The sequence below is a fragment of the Phoxinus phoxinus genome, assembly GCF_949152265.1.
Source record: "Phoxinus phoxinus genome assembly, chromosome: 10".
NCBI lineage: Eukaryota > Metazoa > Chordata > Actinopteri > Cypriniformes > Leuciscidae > Phoxinus > Phoxinus phoxinus.
In genome coordinates, this window is record NC_136885.1 from 15,599,678 (window position 1) to 15,618,686 (window position 19,009).

Below are 19,009 nucleotides of genomic sequence, written 5' to 3' on the forward strand. Positions count from 1 at the left end.
ATACATTGTCAAAATTACCACTTATCCAAATAGAATTGAGCCAAAGCACATAAAATCATTGATTTTTGTCTTGAAATTCTTTTAAATCACATGACTTTGGAGAAGGCACTTCAAGTGTGTCCAATGAGAGAGCACATCCCCTGGTTGTGCAATAACAGAACTCTGATAACCACTTAATCCCCATAATAACATTCATTCGGTTGCTATTGTGCAACATCTGGATAACAGAGCTGAGAGACCAACATCTGTTTGGAATCTTCTGCTGCTCACAGGACTCACACACTCACCATGGAGGTGCACATGCGTCCTCTTCTCTATCTGCTGCTGTGCATGAATTGCGCTGTTCAGGGAGATAACATTAAGAGGTAAGTATTATACAGTAGATACAAATATTATTTTGTGGTTATTAGTAGTATAATAATTATTATTAGTGGTAGTGGTAGTGGTTGAATAATTTTAATAATAATAATGAAACAAAACAGTATATGTTCCTTTTTAGCTGATGACACTTTAGCTGTGTGGCTTACTACTAATAATAATAATACTAATTAGAAGACTATTAATAATAATAGTAATAATAATAATGTTGACCAATAGCAATATACAGTACAATGATGGCCAAAAGCGATGTCCGGATGTGACCCTACAAGCTCAATTAAACCATCAACATAAAATTAAAGTATTTAATATTTTTACAAATATTTTAAATATGAGGGAAAAACAAAACACTACAAAATTGGCAAAAAAACATTTTTTTACTGCCAAAAAAATGCATAGAATAACAAAAATCTCACAGGAAGAATCATACATTTACTAATCAGTTATTAATATTTCGTTGGTTTTGCACAAAAAGTTTTGTGTGACAGCCTGGCTAAATATTTTGTCTACATAATTTGGGATGTTTTATTGCATTGTCACAAATGAAAAATTGACTCTAAGCACAACTATGCAATATGCTTACAAAATCTTTAACACATTTTGAATAAAGGGTGAAGATGGCAAATTTCCTATAGGCCCGATATCACTTTTGGCCACCGGGTAGGCTATTTGGGTAGTATTTTAGGCTACTGTTGTAGTAATGCATGCTTTATAAAACATTTTCTAGTATGCAATGTAATGGAGTTGACTTTAATGTGATAAAGGTCACAACCATAATAAAAAATAATAATAGTTTTGAAAAAGCACAATTATATGTCAAGATGAGGGTGTTCACAGTGTAGTTCACAATCCACTGCAAATTCACATTCAGGGTCTATAGCTCAACTTTTCATTCTTTACATTACGTTCTTGTTGATTACTTGGTATTACTTTAAATTTATCATATTACTGAAGAGAAATTGTTTAGGAAAGCCATTACCATTTTTATCAATATTTTTTTAATAAGTTTTCATGGAAATTCTCTTGGTTTGTGTGTATCAGATTCCTAATCACTGCTCCGAGTGTCTTTCATGTTGGTGTGAAAGAACCCATATGGATTCAGGTGGGGGAGGCATTGCTTGGCAAACCTGTGTCCTGTTTTTTAGAAACAGAGATGCGTACTCCAATGTCTGCACGGGAGACCAAAACAATCAGCAAAAATGGACAGTTTGGGGCAGTGAAGCTTGAGGTAAAGAAAGAAATGTCTAAATGAATAGATTTGAATGTAATTTCAGACTAATACCAATAGTATATTTTAGCAGGATACATATTCAAAATAATTAGTTGGATATGTAACTGTTAAAATTATGGAATAAAATATACAACAAAAATAATAAAAGCCTCAACACACAGTTCTGTCATTTAAAAAAAGGTTGCTGTGTTTGAGGCTCATTTCTGTGTATTTCCTCTTCAAGATATTTGCACATGAAACTTCAAACCTGAAATCGATCAATGGAGAGCCTCCTTATCTCAACCTGGCATGTGAAGTTGATGGTCGGAAATGGCAGACTCGCGTCCTGGTCTCCAAACACAGTGGCTACATCTTTATTCAGACTGACCAACCCATTTACAACCCCACACAGAAAGGTACAATAAACACATTGTTTGCCTTACTAATGAGCCAAAAGTCAGAAAAGTCAAATATAGCTGTACCAAAATGGCAACTAAGATCCAGTTGCCTAAGTCAAAATATGCAAGAATTACAAACAAAAGCAGATTTTGGTAACAAAGAAGTTCTTACAAATGTGTATGAAAAAAGAAAATGTGGATGACAGTTAGTATCCACCTTGTCAACATCAGAATGATACTTTTTGTGAAAGACTTCTGGTATTTAAAACTTATTTAAAGGCACAATATGTAAGATTTTTTTATTCAAATATCCACACAAAAAAAACACTAAAACAATGTTATATATTGTGTTGACTTGTTGACTTGAAGAAGAGTGTACTTTCTCCCAAACAGAGAACCACTTTTCTGAGTGTAGTTTGGGATTTGAAGACGATGCAGGCACGTCTGTCTCCTGCATGTGTGGATTCGATCCTAACCACAGAGGCAAGAAAGCTAGACCAGGAGCTTTCAGTTTTAGAGATTTAAAGGCGGTAGCAGTCACAATTATTGCATTGGGTCTACTGCACATGAGACCTTTCCTTTGCCTCATGAGCAAGAAAGCCTCTAGCTGTTATGTCCGGTCCATGCCTTGAGAATCGATGTCCTCCGCTCCTGTTATGCTTTGGTTTCGCAATTTGCGGCAGATTGTTCCTTTTCTCACACATTCATCAGGTTCTACAGTTTAGACGCAGATTCAACCCCAGGATCTCGAGTACTTCAGTATTGACCCAAGTCCAGTCTGCGCTCAACAATCATCTGTGCTTATCACAGCCTTGTGAACTAGCTCTGTCACTTTAGGCATGGTGACATTGGTATAGAAGTTCCGATAGCATCAACGCCAAGACACAATGTTGAAGTTCCACTTTGAAGCAGACTGTCTCAGGTTAAGTATAATGTAACATGGTTCCCCGAGAAGGGAACGAGTTGCTTCGTCACATTGTCACACCTCGGTTACGCCTGTATGTCTTCTTCTGACAATTAGAATATGTTGATGCACATTTCTGGCATCTATTTATGGACTCTGTGACGGGCTGTGCTACATCATGTTCATTCGTTTGGCCAATCAGATTGGCTTTGCCTCAGACACAGGCTGATGTAAATATAGCATGTCACAAGTCAAAATTCCAGGTATATTACTACTGTGTATTTAACCTGGTTATCTGTGTTCTCAGTTAGGTTCAGGATCTTCACTCTGGACCACTCTATGCGACCAAAATCAGAAATAGTTTATGTCTCTTTATATGTAAGTAAGAAAGTTCTATTTTTATTCTGTACCTATAATACAGAATGCTTCTCTGTAGATATAATGAGCACTAACACGTTCTCAGTTTTTATTTCTAAGATTATACAATAGGATTCTTTCTGCAGCTTAAATTTTCACCATCATTTATTGAGCAAATCATGAACTGCCTATAACTGACCTTTATCTATCTCCTCAGAATGCTGATGGGAACAAGATCAAGAAAGTGACGTACAAAACTGTAGATGGCATTCTGTCAAAGTTATACCATATCCCTGATGTTTCAAAGTACAGTCAATCTCATTTTCTATCATAGTAAAATACCTTAGTATACAATTTGGGATGTTTATGAAGATAAATATTAGCATGCCGTTCAGTCTTTTAAGATGACACCATTCTGAAGCTGCTGTATTTATCTCAGCACATATACAATGTTTTTAATTGAATTTATCCAGACCTGGTGTATGGAAGATTACAGCACATTACAAAGGTGACGAGAAGAATCCTGCCGTGCGTGAATTCAAGGTCCAGACGTTTGGTAAATGAAGTGAAACTACAGTAGATATGGGTGTTCACATATTTCCCTAATTTTATAAATATCTATAAAAATCTTTAATTTGCAGATATTGCATGGCATCTAACTCAAATACAATGCATTTTTGTCAGTTCTTCCCAGCTTTGGGGTTTCTGTTCAGTCAGAGAAAGCCTTTCTGCTAGTGAAAGCAGAGACATTCACATTCACCATTCAAGCCTCGTAAGTTCGCATTCAGATCGAATATCATTAAATAAATACTCTTAAAGGGATAGTTCAGCTAAAAGAAGAATTCAGTCATTATTTACTCATCCTATTATAACCCTGCATTTTGAGGTTAATTCATTCTTTAATGGTATCAATATGAGCTTGCTAAATTTGAGAAAAGAGAATAATACCGTTTTTTAAATGATTTTAAAGATACACCTATGGTAAGGAAATTAATGGCGGTTTCCACTGTCGGTTTGGGATGAAAAAGGATGAGTCAGAGAATAATGCTGGAGAAATTGAATTCATCAAGGGAATGGAGAAAACTGGATCTGTGAGTAGAAACCGTAATCTATTGAAACTCCCTGTATTCTCATAGATCACTCTTTGATATTCTTTCATGGTGTTTTCCCCTTTTTTTAGGTGAAGAGAGGCCATGCTGAGATTACAGTTAAAATTTCAGATATCAACCAAAAACTGAATTCAACATTAGATGATTTGGCAGCGGCTCGGGCCCAATTCTACATTGCTGTCACAGTTACAGATATTTTAAGTAATCAATCATAGAACAAGACATGAAATTGTTTTTGTTAAAAGTTAAATACATTTTAAAGACAATGGGCCAGATTTACTGACATTGTGGGCTAGCAAATGTAACATCTCTAGATGTAAAATTTTTACCTCTCTAAATTCGTCAGCCTTAGGACAAATTGGTAACACTTTATTTTGATAGTCCACTTTAGACATTCTACTTACTATCAGTAACTTTGCAACTACATGTCAACTAACTGTCATTAGAGTATGAATATGTTGTCTGCTTAATATCTGCTAATACTTTATTTTGATGCTACCCCAACAGATATTCTACTGACTATAAGGAACTTGGCAACTACAAGTCAACTTATTCTACTAACCTAAACCCTAACACCTAACCATAACCTAACAGTCTACTGACGGTCTACAGCAGTCTACTAATACTCTAATAAGAGTTAGTTGGCATCTAGTTGCACAGTTACTTATAGTTAGTATGTGTGAAGTGGACTATCGAAATAAAGTGGAACCAACTATTTTTTTTCCAGAGATTTACAAAACAGCGACAACAACTCTTCCTCTTCTCTAAAGCGGCCCAACATAGCCTCACCCCCTTTGTTGCATGTTCCCGGGGGCGGGGTTTATGTAAATATTAGGGTTTGTGATGTCACCAACCCGGAAAGAAGCTTGTTGTAGTCCCTTGCAGCCGTTTGTTGTATTCCTTAAAAAGCCATTTTTGTCTCCATTTGCATTAAACTTTGAGCGTTGTGACTTTGCAGATGTTGTTTATGCTCAAACAGCAACATTGCACACTAACTAAAGTAAAAAAAAGTGAAATCATAATCAAGGACCCCTTTAAATATATCCTGCAACGTGATTTACTAAGGTTTGCGGTAGTCAGTTTTCTGGTATTTGTAGCATTATTTAACTTTTAAATAAAACATGTCTTAACCTATTTTGCACTTGAAATGGCTGTGTCTGTGTTGTTTAATTGTCGTACTCTCATTAGATGACCCACAGAACTTTCCATTCCCATCTGTCCTTTATGGGATTGTAGTCTTACGCTAATCTGCCATGTTTAGTAAATCTGGCCTCAAAAATGCAAGATTAACTGAACAGACTATTGATTAAACAGAGAAACAAATGTAATATGTCTGTATGTGCTATGTAATGTTAAGATGCCTAAAGTTCTGAAAATAGTTCAAACTTACAACATTCATTACAACACTTGACCTAAACCAACTGTGTACCTCTCATAAGGTGGTGAGGTACAGGAATCAGCAGCTTTCCTTCCCATCGTTTTGAGTCCATACAATGTGGATCTGTCTCGGACAAGATTGTTCTACACACCTAAATTTCCCTTTCATGCTGTGGTAAAGAAAACACTTCTATTCATAAAACAATGTATAGTAATGATACTGTCAGTCATTGAGGATTATGCTTGCAGTAATTCTTTCACTTTAAAATATTAACATTTTGCAGATGATTTTGTGTTAGTATACCAGTGGTCCCTGTTTTTCACTAGGTCACAGTCCATCACCCAAATGGTTCGCCGGCTGAAGGCGTTCAAGTGAACTTAGATGTCTCAAGCACCACAGAAAAGTCAACAATTATTATAACTAATAAAGAGGGAATCGCATTTCACTCTTTCAACTTGGAAGGAACACCATCTTCCATTTCAATGCAGGTTAAACATCCAAAGAATAAAGTTATTTTAATACCTCTAAGGCCTGTTTAACACTGCTGGAAAAAGCAGTGCATTTATTTATTATTATACATTTACTGTATTAAATTTGATTGTAAAACAAGCCTACTTTTAAAAAAAATACTTTCAGTTATTGAAAAACTATATAACACAATATTACACTATACTGTATATTTTTGACCTATTATTTTAACAGGCAACAGTGGATGGTGTCAAGTCAACAAGAGAAATGCGCCCAGTGAAATCCACAAAGAACAGCTTCCTGTATCTGAGTGTGACTAATAGAGTCCTGTCCTCAGGGGAGTCTCTAGATGTTACATTTTATGTCAGTGGAAATCCAGTAGATGAGCAAATATATTATATGGTAAGTAATGTAATAAAATGTCATATATTTAAAGTGAATGTTTTTATATACCAGAGAACTCTTGAGAAATATATGCATCTCTTCAGATTGTCAGCAGAGGCATGCTGAGAACAGCAAGCTCTGTTGCATCAGGTTCTGCAGTAAAAATATCCATCCACATCAGCCCAGAGATGACCCCGTCCTTCAGAGTGATCGCCTTTTACTATGACACAGATGGGGACATCATTGCAGACTCAGTGTGGGTAGATATAGAGGACAAGTGTGAGGGAAAGGTAAGCAGACACAAAATACTTAAAATATATATTTTTAACAGCTTACAATGTTTTAGTAATCTTATGTCAAAACTATACAATACAGTAAAATTTTTTCCAAATGTTTACAGTTCTGCTTTCCCATCTTCCCTTTAGCTTGAGATAAAACTGAATGGCAATCATAATTATGGGCCAGGGGATTCAGCTGAGCTTGACATTGATGTGGGAACACAGGATGCAAAAGTGGCCTTACTAGTTGTGGATAAAGCCATTTACGCCCTGGGTTCTCAAAACAAACTCACTCCAAAACAGGTGTGTTTTACTGTCTAATACCTATTGGTTTCTGAAAAATTAGATATAGGCCTACATATAAGATAAACCCAAATTTGTTATTGAGTGTTTGTTCTTTTACTGTTTCTCATTTCCGTGTGTTAAGGTGTTCACCTCCATGCAGTCTTATGATCTGGGGTGTTCGTTTGGCGGTGGAGAAAACACAGCTGCTGTTTTTAATGACGCTGGTCTGGCCTTCATCTCACACTCGACCACAATCCGTTCAATGATGAGAAAAGGTGCCAAATTATGCCAAACTCTTCTCTACTTCAGTGCTTGAGAAATGGAAAAATAATGGTCATTTTCTGTGTTTTATTTTCAATCTCTTATTACCTTTACATGAAAGAGTTGTTACAATATGCAAATTATATTTTCCAAATCATTGTACTTCTAGGTTTCAGCTGCGCGTCTGGTTTTAGGCGCAACAAACGCTCTACAGATATTCAATCAGAAATGGCTAAAAAAGGTATGGTATTGTCAGCTGAATATTTGATTACCTTTTGTATCAATTCGTAAAGCTCATCTAATGACAGTAATATTATTAGTCAGTAATATTATTTCTATACTATATTATATTGTAAATTAATATGCTGAATTAGCTTTCATTTTTAAATTTTCAGTGTTCATTTTAGTTTTGATGGTATGTGCTTTTGTCACTTTTTTATTTTTAAATATTGTTATTTGTCTTTCTTTTATTTAATAATATTTTTATTTTTATTAGTTTGTATTGCTTATTTTCAATGTATTGTTTTAGTAATTTTAGTGTTTCAACTTAAACTTATTTATTTATTATGACGTGTACAATAACAACTGAGTGCATCTATATACAATTTATATTCTCTCTTTTATTAATTATTGTTGCTATACACAGTGGCATACATGACCTGGAAATTCTTATGAAGATGTGTAATTACTGTTAACTTCTCCTGCTCATCACTTTTGTCCTGTAGAGGCTGAATTTAAGAAAGCAGAATTGCAGAAATGCTGTCGCCATGGTTTTACCCTGATTCCTATGAAGTTCAATTGTGAGGACAGAGCAAAAAGAGTGAGCAAAACAGAAAGCAAAGACTGTGTGGATGCCTTCCAAAAGTGCTGTGAGTTTGCAACCAAGCTAAGAGACAAAAAGAGGAGAGAGGACCAGAGGAAAGGCCATGGCAGAAGTGAGTCATAAAAGTGCCATAAGGCTTTTTGTAAATTCAGCTGTGCCACAATCTGTGCAATGAAGACATCTGATTTTGTTTCTTACACAAATTATTATATTTTATTTTATTCCCACAGCTGCTGATTCTAATGAAGATGAGGAATTCTTTGATTTTGACATACAATCAATTCGCCGTTATTTCCCTCCAAGCTTTGAGTTTAAGCCTATTGATGTGAAAGGAAAAGTAAAGTGAGTAGGTTCTCTGTCTATAAAGTAGGCATAGGCCTATATAAACGTTACATTTAAGTAAGACATGAGAGTCTAAGAAAAAATGTGTTCACACATTTAACTATATCATACAGTGCATATAAATGTATTACAGTATAAAATGTTTACATTGAATTTTCTCATGATTATGATTTACAAAGGTCTTGTATAATGATGTAATTGCACCAGGTCTTTCTTCCAGACACACAATCCATTTACTCCACTCTATCACAACATGGGAGATCCAGGCTCTCAGCTTATCTGCATCCCATGGTAATTTCCCCCTTTCACTGTTATCAAATTTAATGTCAATCCACCAACGAACTAAACCTTTTATTTTTATTGTTTGCAGGTTTTTGTGTGACAGAGCCTGTTGACCTCCTTGTATTTAAGCCGGTCTTTATATCCTTGAGGCTACCCTATTCGGTCAAGCGCTTTGAGCAACTGTCTATAGTTGCGGTGATCTTTAATTATGGAAAGATGGAAAGAGAGGTTTGTTTAAATTAACGTTTTTTTTAGAACACTGAGTGGCACTATTCACTGCACTATCGTACCACTTTTACAATAATGACTGGTACATTATTATTATTTATTAAATAAAACTACATTTAAATAATCACAATTTGTTGCATTATACATTGTAAAACATTAGAAGATAAATTATTTCTGAGATTAATTGTTATTCACTTTCCTGGTCAGCTTGTTGTGCAAATGAAACAAGTGGATGGTCTTTGTTCACCCGGGTCAGCATCTTCCTCTTCCACTGTCAGAATCAGTATGGAGCAACAGTCATCTCAAACGGTGACTTTTCCTGCCGTTCCCATGGTAGCTGGCGAAATCCCTATCACTATTGCACTTTATGACCTTATAGAAGACGAAAAAACACAACTGGATGCCATTCAAAAGATGCTCCTGGTCAAGGTAAGGGGGAGGGGAATATCAAAATACAAAAATATCCCATATCTTTTCATTTTAAATTTTTTTATTTAATTTTTTTAACAATTGGAGTTCAGTGATTCTATCTTTTGTCTTTCTTTTTATGTCTCAGAATGAGGGAGTGGAAATGAGAGAAGAGCAGACTTATTTTATTAATCTGGATGGTGAGATTGTTAGCCATCGTTTGATCGCCCAGATATACACATATGGTGGCTGACAAAGTTCGTGACATGGTAATCTCAACATATATAAAAACCTGAACTCTGCTCAACAGGTAGAAGTGACCAGCGCTTGATTATTGATGGATCTTTCCCAAACAACACCGTTCCTGAAACAAATGTCAACCTGTTTGTCAAACTAGAAGGTCCAAAGCAAAAACTAAGTTGTTGTGAATGCTTTCAAATTCTCAATTTCTCAATTTCTGATATTGCTTTTTTTTTTGTATCATTATTTATTGGTTATATATATATATATATATGATTTTTTTTAATTTATTTTTTATGCAGAAGAAGGATTTGCCCAGTCCACTGCTGTTCAGTTACTCTCACCAACCAAAGTGGAAAATATGATCCGGGCACCGAAAGGCTGTGGAGAGCAGACTATGATCTTTATGTCTCCGACTGCTTTGTCAATCCGCTACCTGGACAAAAGTCAAAACTGGCTGGAACTGGAAGCAGGCTCCAGAGACAAAGCATTAGATTTCATTGAGAAAGGTTTACTGTATGCCCAACACAATCTCTTGACAATTTGTAACTATTTGACGTTTTAGCGGATTTGTGGCTAATTCATAAGAATTCATAAAATTTCATTCATACATTTTCGTATGATCTGCTTACGCCCCAGTGATGGGTATGTATAGGGGTGGGGTTAGGATGGACCTCCACGCTTAATTTTTCAGAAAGATCGTACATTTTTGTACAATACTCATCATACTAATTCACAGTGCTGATGAGGCTCTGTGCACGTCCCTACTAATTCATACAAAATTGGCATGAATTGCAACTTCGTAAGATAGTGGATAGTAAGATAGTTTTCCTTTGAGATTAGGTTGTTATGCCACATAAGAGATTTAATGGAATCTGGGGGGGGGGGGGGGGGGGGGGATTTTAGTTTTTAAGTGAATTTTGTTCAGTCAGCATCAAATATCCCTCACAGCCCTGTTTGCATTAACAAATTAAATATAGCGTATTTAGGTATATGAGTTTGATATGACACAGTTTGATTGTATCAGGCTGTACCCTGCTCTGACTAAAAGTTTGTGGTGTCACATTTTATTCTGGCAGCTTATGAACGAATTTTAACATTCAAAAAGCCTGATGGATCTTATGGAGCTTGGCTAAACTATCCGACAAGTACCTGGTAAGATTGCATTTAAATGTCAAAAATATACAAAGTCATACAAATGTGTTATGCAAATCAGCAGCACTTGCCACATCCCATAATATCTATTGTACCCAAAATATAGCTTTATTTTTAGATTTTGAATCCCAAAAAAGTATCAGATGGCTTCTCACTTCTCGTAGGTTGACTGCGTTGGTGGTGAAAGTGTTGTCTATCGTGGCTGATCGACAGATAGAAACTATTGAACAGCAAGGAACAACAGAACGAACGATTAGACAGGAGGACATCCGCCAAGCAGTCACATATCTGATTGGAACACAGAGCTCAGATGGGTCCTTCACTGATGCTAATCCAGTCATACACAGGGAAATGCAGGTCTGAACGCCTTCCATCATTTGCCAGTAAACCAAGGGGTTTTGCAAAAAGCTTTACCCTGTCAAACATTGCAAAATAGTATAAACACTGATATTCAGTGTTTCTGTGTAGGGAGGTATTGGAGGAGTTGAACAAGATGCCTCTTTAACAGCTTTCATCACGATAGCCCTCAACCATTCCCTCCCTTTCTTGGACAGAGAAAGAACCAATGTGGTAAGAACCGATTGATTGTATCATTTACACTGGCCTCAAGAAGTATTTGGACACGTAAGCCACAATCTACGGCAGCACTAAGAGGATGATGGTGATGGAAAAAATATGTGTTCATGTTTTTGCGTTAACCGCTCATAAAACGTTTGTGCTCGCCTGCTCACAAAAGCATTCAAAAAAACATTATGTCATCACCAGAAATGCAAAACTTTTGCAAGTGAACACAAAGTTAACATAAAGAAGAACAAAAAAATTTTTCAAGAGAACGGAAAGTGCAAGAGGAATGCTAAAGCATATATTTTTTTCATGTCCCTTTGGGGCTCTGTAAAAAAAACTGAAAATTTAAAAATGTATTTGCATTATACAACTAAATATCAAAGCAAGTGGCACTTTATGAAGGAAATATAACACAGACACATTTTTTAATTAAAGAAAGTTGGTTAGGTTTCAAAATAAGAAACAATATCAAAATAAAGACAAACTTTTCAAACTTTATAGAATATGTTTATTGTTAATATTACACCAGTGGTTATTCTGCTAGGACACCTGAGAAAACTTGGGGAGAAAATGACTTCATACATGCACGAAAAATCACCAGTTGCAATGCAATGAAATTCAAACATTGTAATGTGAGACTTAAGTGTCCAATACTTTGTGGGGTCACTGTGTTGGAAATGCGTGACTCTGGCTACATTTCTGCAAAACCTAAAATGTGTTGCTCCTGGAACATTTTGCTGCACTTTTCATGTGTCACGCTCACAATACTATCTTTTAATGCTCACTAGGAGAACAACATCTCTCGTGCCACTGACTTCCTCCTTAAACGGGTTGATGATCTTAAAAGACCTTATGCGCTGTCCATCACGGCGTACTGTTTGTCTACCTGCCTCGCTGACCGAACTCAAGCAATGTCAGCATGGAGCAAACTCAAAAGACTTGCAAAACCAGGTATCATACCAAGTATATACTTCTTTATGGAAGTGATCGTGACTTTAATCATTATTTTAGTCATTCATGTATTTCTGCAAATTCTTTCCTCTCACATGCTCAACTGGTAAGTGGGAGAGTGTCTTGTGTGGCAAGATTATGACCATATGCGACTGGTAAATGAGGCTAGAAGTTACGGTGTGCCCCCTGCAATGGCGTTAACAGTAGAGACCACTGCATACGCTCTCATGACTGCACTACAACATAATGACTTAACAACAGCACATGCTGCTGCATGCTACTTGTCTTCACAAGAGAACTATGAAGGAGGTTTCAAATCAACACAGGTGAGCCTAATGATACTGGACGAAACTGTATGTATGTTACTCTAATTCCAAGGTTTTCAAAGAAGGAATTATAAAACAGCACTATTTTATACCCTTCTAATACACTTTAGGATACTATCATGGCTTTGGAAGCCCTCGCAGAGTATGCACTGAATATACCAGAAACCCCCATTACTACAGTCAATGCACTGTTCACCGTTCCAGGAAGGTCTGAGATGGAGAGGCTGCTTTTGGACAAAAATGAAAAGAAAGTGGAAACAGAATTAAAGGTAAACAGTCTGAACCTGTAGCTGACTAATATAGAAAGATCAACTATTGCTGCTTAAAAGTTTATGAATCCCACTTGGATAGCTACTATAGGTATATAAATGATTGTAAAATCTTTAATATAAAAAAACCCATTTCATAATAATACAGACATTTCAAATTGAATGAATGTCAGAATTGTGCGGCAATTTTAAAACATATATATATATATATATATATTAGATATGACTGGTTCACTTTATGGGAAATCGTGTGAAATAGAAATGTGTAATTATTATTCTTTTTAATGAAAAATAATTCATGTTGGTTAAATATTGTGGGTAACAGGTCAGGGGCCCAAAATATTGACATAAATTTAGCAAAATGGCTAAGGAGAATGAAAGATTGAATTCAAAGTTCTGTCCTAAATCCAAAATACTGTGGCATGACATACACATACCTACAAGAATGGGGGTGTATATTCAAAAGAAGATATTGATTAGATAATTTGGCCTGTTGTACTCCAGGTGTCAAGTTCATAAGTTCTTATAAACATAGTTTCACTATGACTTACAGTTATCTTAGTTTTCTTTTTTATTTTCATTCTGATCTTTTTATCATGGTATAATTTTTTTGTCTTTCCAGAGACTAGTAGGAAAAGGAATCGATATGAGCCTTTCCGGAGAAGGAAAGGTTAAAATCAAAGTAAGCAGTTTAAAAAATATTTCCACCATGTGTATATACTGTATATAGTTCCCTTTTGAATGGAAATCATTATTGCGTCATGGCTTTCATGCTATGGGAATGAATCTCCATGACCGGTGTCCTCAGAAAGTCGCTTTTCTGTTTGCGTGATATTGTTTGTCATATTGTTTGCCTCACTCTGTGTTTTAGACAGAATGGCCAGCAGAAATGATAAGATTTGGAGCTGCGCATTGCCGTGCTCCCAGTTTAGTATGGGGGATGACATGCATGATTTGTATTATGTGTTTGGAAGCGAAGCACGCTCAGTCAGCCCTCGAAAAGGTTGACTGTCCTCTTTGTGAGTGTTTCAAGATAGAAGAAGCTCCGCTACCTGGCTCTCTTCTCAAGCGATCAGAGACAAGCATTTGCTGTTCGGGTCCTGTGTTTGCTGAAGCGGCTTTGATCATGGGGATCACAATTAAGTTGGCAGAGACAGGTTGAACTTGAGACACTCTCTACCGACTCTGAAAGCAACCTTGCATTTCGGATTATGCTTTGCTGAGGTGGATTACGCTCACAGTTTGAGGCGAGAGCAGACGGGTGTCCCCCTTTCTCTCTCCAGCTGTGTGCAACTCGAGGGAGAGGTGTATCACACCACAATACAATGGGTGCTCACTCTTCCTAGATGGACTCAAGGAGCTGTCTTGCTATCCTGCCACATTCCGTGTTTCTGGAAGAAGCAGTCTCCTGCAAGAACCTGCCCAGAGAATGTGGGCTGAACCCACCCCTCTTCCAGGATATTTTGGCACAAGTAGGTTGTTAGGGCATTTCCTTTTAACTAGTCCCCTCTTTATTACTTTCCTTATTTATTCTCTTTATACTTATGACTGTGTCTCCACCCACCCCACAAACACCATTCTTAAGTTCGCAGATGATACAACTGTGGTTGGACTTATTTCAGGAGAGGATGAGACTGCTTATAGGGATGAAGTCCAAAGACTGGCGATGTGGTGTTCGGATAATAATCTTAAATTGAACTCCTCAAAAACAAAAGAACTCATAATAAATTTCAGGAAAAGCAGTTCAGTCATGACGCCTTTTTACATTAATGGGGACCGTATGGAAATTGTCCCTGTTTTCAGGTTCCTGGGCACATACATTGCTGCAGATCTCTCATGGGCGAACAATACCACCGAAATAGTCAAAAAGGCTCAGAAGAGACTTCATTTCCTGAGAATACTTCGGCAAAATCAACTGCAACGGAAACTTCTGGTATCCTTTTACCGTAGCTCCATAGAGAGTGTACTAACGTACTGCATTTCGGTGTGGTTTGCCAGCTGCTCAGCAGCGGATAGGAGAGCCCTTCAGAGGGTCATCAGTACAGCCCAGAAGATCATTGGCGACTCTCTGCCCTCACTGGAGCAATTATTCAACTTGCGTTGTCTGAGTAGAGCGGCTAACATCCTCAAAGATCCATCCCACCCTGGACATCATCTGTTTGTCCAGTTGCCCTCTGGTAGGCGTTTTAGGTCTATTGCATCACGGACTAATAGATTTAAGAATAGCTTTTACCCCAGAGCTGTAAGAGAACTTAACAACACGGCAAAAAACTTAACTTTTGACTACACCTTGGAAAATCATGATTCAGTTGCACCAATTATAATTACAGTTAAGGTCACTTTGTGACGACAAGGTGCAATATTATTACATGAATCTATCAAGTTTCTGTATTGTAGTGTGTTACATTTATGGTGTCTTAATTATTGTTGTTGTGTCATGTGTGGATGCACCGTAAGGTTTGCTAATTAATTTCGTTGTATTTTACATGCAATGACAATAAAAGAAATTGAATTGAATTGTTTCTGCCAGCAAGCTGTTTCATTGCACTGAAACGGGGCAGGGGGTTATGACCCGTTTTGGATTTAGCACAGAAAGTATCTAGGTTCGCTTTCGGAGGCAATGCGTACCAAAGTGGAGGGTATCAACTGAAGAATAACAAATTTTAAGAATCTATTTCATTTGAGGTATAAATGATGACTATTGAGTTTCCAGCAGTAGATTCCTGCAAGACCTGTAAATGAGTCAGATCATTGAGACTCTCACCTTTTGTTCTGCAAATGGCTTTCGGAGCCCGTTTGCCGAAGCCCAAGCCCATTCGCCTTTTGTTCTGCAAATGGCTTTCGGAGTCCCTGGTGACGTTGAATCATTATGCTGATTGGATTAGCAATGCAATAGAGTGTTATGCTGATTGGCTCTGTTTCTCTTGAGCAAGCCAGATAACCTGCCAAACCGATTTTCGCTTGATAGAATCAACTCCTCCCTGCTTTTGTATGCTTTGTTGGAATGTCCCCAGAAGTCCCTCCTCCTAAAATGTCTATAAGATACCAGGCATATACTGTTTAGATTAGACTTGTTGGACGTCCTGACGCACAGAGTTCTCAATAAAATAATAATTTCTGTTTCAACGCGATCCCAAAGTCTCCTGGTCTATGCTTTGACGAAGGAAACATTTTCCTACACAATCTTTAGGAGATGTAAATCCCCACCACATATGGTAATTCGGGGTCAGCAATCTCCAGTGGGTTTTTTTCTGCTCAGCAATGCTGCGGGAGTGTGGTGTCCGCCTCCCATTTCAAAGAATATCGAGACACATAAGTTTCTTACAGACTTATTTTTTCCACTTCCTGGGCATTGTCTTTTCAATCAGTCCCATGGTTGCACATGTCAGCTGTTCCATGCCAGTGAGCTGTTCAGGGCACTGAACGGAGCAATTCTGTCTCTTATTTCATGCCCTAACCCTATGGAGTTTAGTGGCCTGAGGGCAAGTCCACTCAGGGGAGAGTGTGTCACACCACAATATTGGGTGCTCACTCTTCCTTGATGCCCTCAAGGAATGGTCTCGCTAACCAGCCACGTTCCGTGTGTTGCCCAAAATTCACTCAGCAATAGTGCTGGTGTGTGGTGCCCGCCTCTCTCCAGGCACCACCCTCCACATCAGGACATATTCATTTGTGTTCCGAAGACGAACAGCGGTCTTATGGGTTTGGAACGACATTGTCACGGGTATGGTGTGGGTGAAGAGAGCAGAGGCACAATGCTCCAATTCAAACTTTTACTATAATAAACTTATACAAAACTGGTACAGGCAGAAGGGTAACATATACAAGGACCGACAAGGACAGACTGAACAGAAGCAAACTAAATACAGATACAAACAAACACTAACAAGGCGAAGACAGGTGACAGATAATGAGGATGATGAACAGGTGGATGATTGAGGGAGTGAGTTCAGGTGTGTAGACACAAGGGATACTGGGAAGTGTAGTGCAGACTAAGACAGACAGGTGCAGACGAAGACTGTGACAGACATGAGGGTGAGTAATTAATTACATCATTTTCATTTTTGGGTGAACTAACCCTTTAATTTCTCTTGTACTGACAGCAGAACTGGTAATGTCGGAGCTTATCGATACTGCAGTCTTTCATAATTTAGCACCGGGGCCCGTTTAATACCGGGTTTTGGTACCCATCCACCAGACTGGATTACATTCATCCTCGAGGGGGCTGACTGTATTCATTGTAAACATTTCTCCATAAGGCTTATACCACTCCTGCCTGGCTCTCTTCTCGAGGGATGGGAGTCAGCAAGGGGTCTGTGGTCACCAATTTTCAGTCACAAGTGAATACTCCCTTTGGTTAGTTTGGGCGGACCCTGCCAGTTTGCAGCTTTAGGGCCTCGAAGATGTTTGTGCAAGGGGAAAGATGTTTGTGCAGCAGCAGGCTGGTCCTCTCCACACACATTCATGAGATTTTAAAGACTGGACAAGGATTTAACCATGGGATCACAGGTCCTTCTGGGTATATTATATATACATACAGTTATTTGTAATATTTGTAATTGTAATATTATTTCAAATATTGCTGTCACTTAATAAATGCTGACCCCAAACTTTTGAATGGTAGTATATATGTATTGAGGTATTGAGGTAATGTATATATTTTTTTTTTGATTTGCTACTGTAGGTGGCAAAGGCTTATTATGCTCTTAAGGAAGATTCCAACTGCGCTGATTTGTCAATAAATGTGACTGTAGAGGGAAAAGTGGAATACACAAGTGAGTTTTGAAATATCTATGGCAAAATCCAGCCCTAATTTAACTATACATAACTTTATTGATATATTTATATCTAATTTATGAAGATTATTAGGTATAATATACATATTATCTCACTGTGTAATAACTGTGTAATTGTTCTTACAATTGTTGTTTTTTTGTTTTTGTTTTTAGCTAAAGTACAACAAACTTACAATTACTATGAGGACTATGAACAGGAAGAAGAGAGGAAGGAGGAGGAAGATATCCCCCAATCTGGCATTGAGTGGTTTGATGCTCGCAGCAGACAAAGAAGAGACACCACTCAAAACACGCAAAATGATGTGGTCTATACGGTGTGTGTCAGGTGAGGAAAAAGTATTCTGACAAACATCAATCGTAGCAATCATAATCTGCTGTTTTGAAGGATATTATCATAATCTTGTTATAATCATAAACTATAGTATATCATCACCTGTCTTCTCTCACAGGCACACACAGGGGAGGAACCTCTCTGGAATGGCCATTGCTGACATCACTCTACTTAGTGGCTTTGAGGCAATCAATACAGATCTGGAAAAGGTCAACCCTAATCTTATCTAAAGACTTTGGAATTTATGTGGTATTTTGATAAATTTTTTTAATAAATAATTTATTTTATTTATTTACATTTTAGCATATTTTTACTTTAAAATATTTTATTTACTTTTACATTGTACACTTTTATATTTTAAAATATATATTTAAAAAATGTGTTTATATAGAATTGTATACACTGATGAGCCAAAACATTATGACCAGTCACAAGTGAAGTAAATTTGGTTGATCATCTCCTAACAAGACCACATACAGTATTAAGTATTAAGTTCTGGGTAGATTAGATGCTAAGAAAACAATCAATTTTCAGGAGAAATGGGCAGAAATAAAGATCTGAGCAAATTTGACAAGTGCCAAATTATGGCAAGGTGACTGGGTCAGAGAATCTGAATCTGAAACATGCTCTTTATGTGCTTTATTGGGGTCGCCGTGAAAACGGCGTTTGTTTGTAGGTGCAGCGGGCCCGTCTGCTACAGTACAAAATTCAAAAGTCCGGCTAGCGCGAGACACGCGCCCTCTCTTTTTACCCTTGTTGCTAGGAGGTCTTCGGAGGCCCAGGGTACAACGCAACACTGGTCCGTCTGTGAAAACAGAACGGGTGAAGGTGTTAGGGCAGGAGAAAGCGAGGCATGCGGGGACGTGGCCGGCGTGGGCTAGCTA

General features: G+C 37.5%; 1 protein-coding gene across 2 annotated transcripts in view; it reads left to right on the forward strand.

The window, feature by feature from the left end:
* The first annotated feature begins 210 nt into the window (after positions 1–210).
* Positions 211–19,009, forward strand: part of LOC307005205 (complement C4-B-like) — a 38,970-nt gene continuing 20,171 nt past the window's right edge. For both annotated transcript variants that reach the window (XR_013799234.1, XM_079625107.1), the window contains exons 1-34: positions 211–365; positions 1,420–1,606; positions 1,833–2,004; positions 3,198–3,268; positions 3,465–3,553; positions 3,721–3,803; positions 3,932–4,019; positions 4,218–4,338; positions 4,428–4,557; positions 5,796–5,908; positions 6,061–6,222; positions 6,437–6,604; positions 6,691–6,876; positions 7,012–7,167; positions 7,292–7,424; positions 7,580–7,651; positions 8,136–8,345; positions 8,464–8,575; positions 8,796–8,866; positions 8,946–9,085; positions 9,293–9,514; positions 9,642–9,693; positions 9,804–9,893; positions 10,036–10,242; positions 10,813–10,888; positions 11,053–11,245; positions 11,357–11,458; positions 12,241–12,403; positions 12,515–12,729; positions 12,840–12,998; positions 13,621–13,680; positions 17,683–17,773; positions 17,948–18,119; positions 18,244–18,334. Coding sequence is in view for 1 of the 2 variants with exons in the window: in XM_079625107.1 (XP_079481233.1) it covers positions 289–365; positions 1,420–1,606; positions 1,833–2,004; positions 3,198–3,268; positions 3,465–3,553; positions 3,721–3,803; positions 3,932–4,019; positions 4,218–4,338; positions 4,428–4,557; positions 5,796–5,908; positions 6,061–6,222; positions 6,437–6,604; positions 6,691–6,876; positions 7,012–7,167; positions 7,292–7,424; positions 7,580–7,651; positions 8,136–8,345; positions 8,464–8,575; positions 8,796–8,866; positions 8,946–9,085; positions 9,293–9,514; positions 9,642–9,693; positions 9,804–9,893; positions 10,036–10,242; positions 10,813–10,888; positions 11,053–11,245; positions 11,357–11,458; positions 12,241–12,403; positions 12,515–12,729; positions 12,840–12,998; positions 13,621–13,680; positions 17,683–17,773; positions 17,948–18,119; positions 18,244–18,334 (4,434 nt within the window). In the remaining variant the exon portion in view is untranslated. The remainder of the gene's footprint in view (positions 366–1,419; positions 1,607–1,832; positions 2,005–3,197; positions 3,269–3,464; positions 3,554–3,720; positions 3,804–3,931; positions 4,020–4,217; positions 4,339–4,427; positions 4,558–5,795; positions 5,909–6,060; positions 6,223–6,436; positions 6,605–6,690; positions 6,877–7,011; positions 7,168–7,291; positions 7,425–7,579; positions 7,652–8,135; positions 8,346–8,463; positions 8,576–8,795; positions 8,867–8,945; positions 9,086–9,292; positions 9,515–9,641; positions 9,694–9,803; positions 9,894–10,035; positions 10,243–10,812; positions 10,889–11,052; positions 11,246–11,356; positions 11,459–12,240; positions 12,404–12,514; positions 12,730–12,839; positions 12,999–13,620; positions 13,681–17,682; positions 17,774–17,947; positions 18,120–18,243; positions 18,335–19,009) is intronic.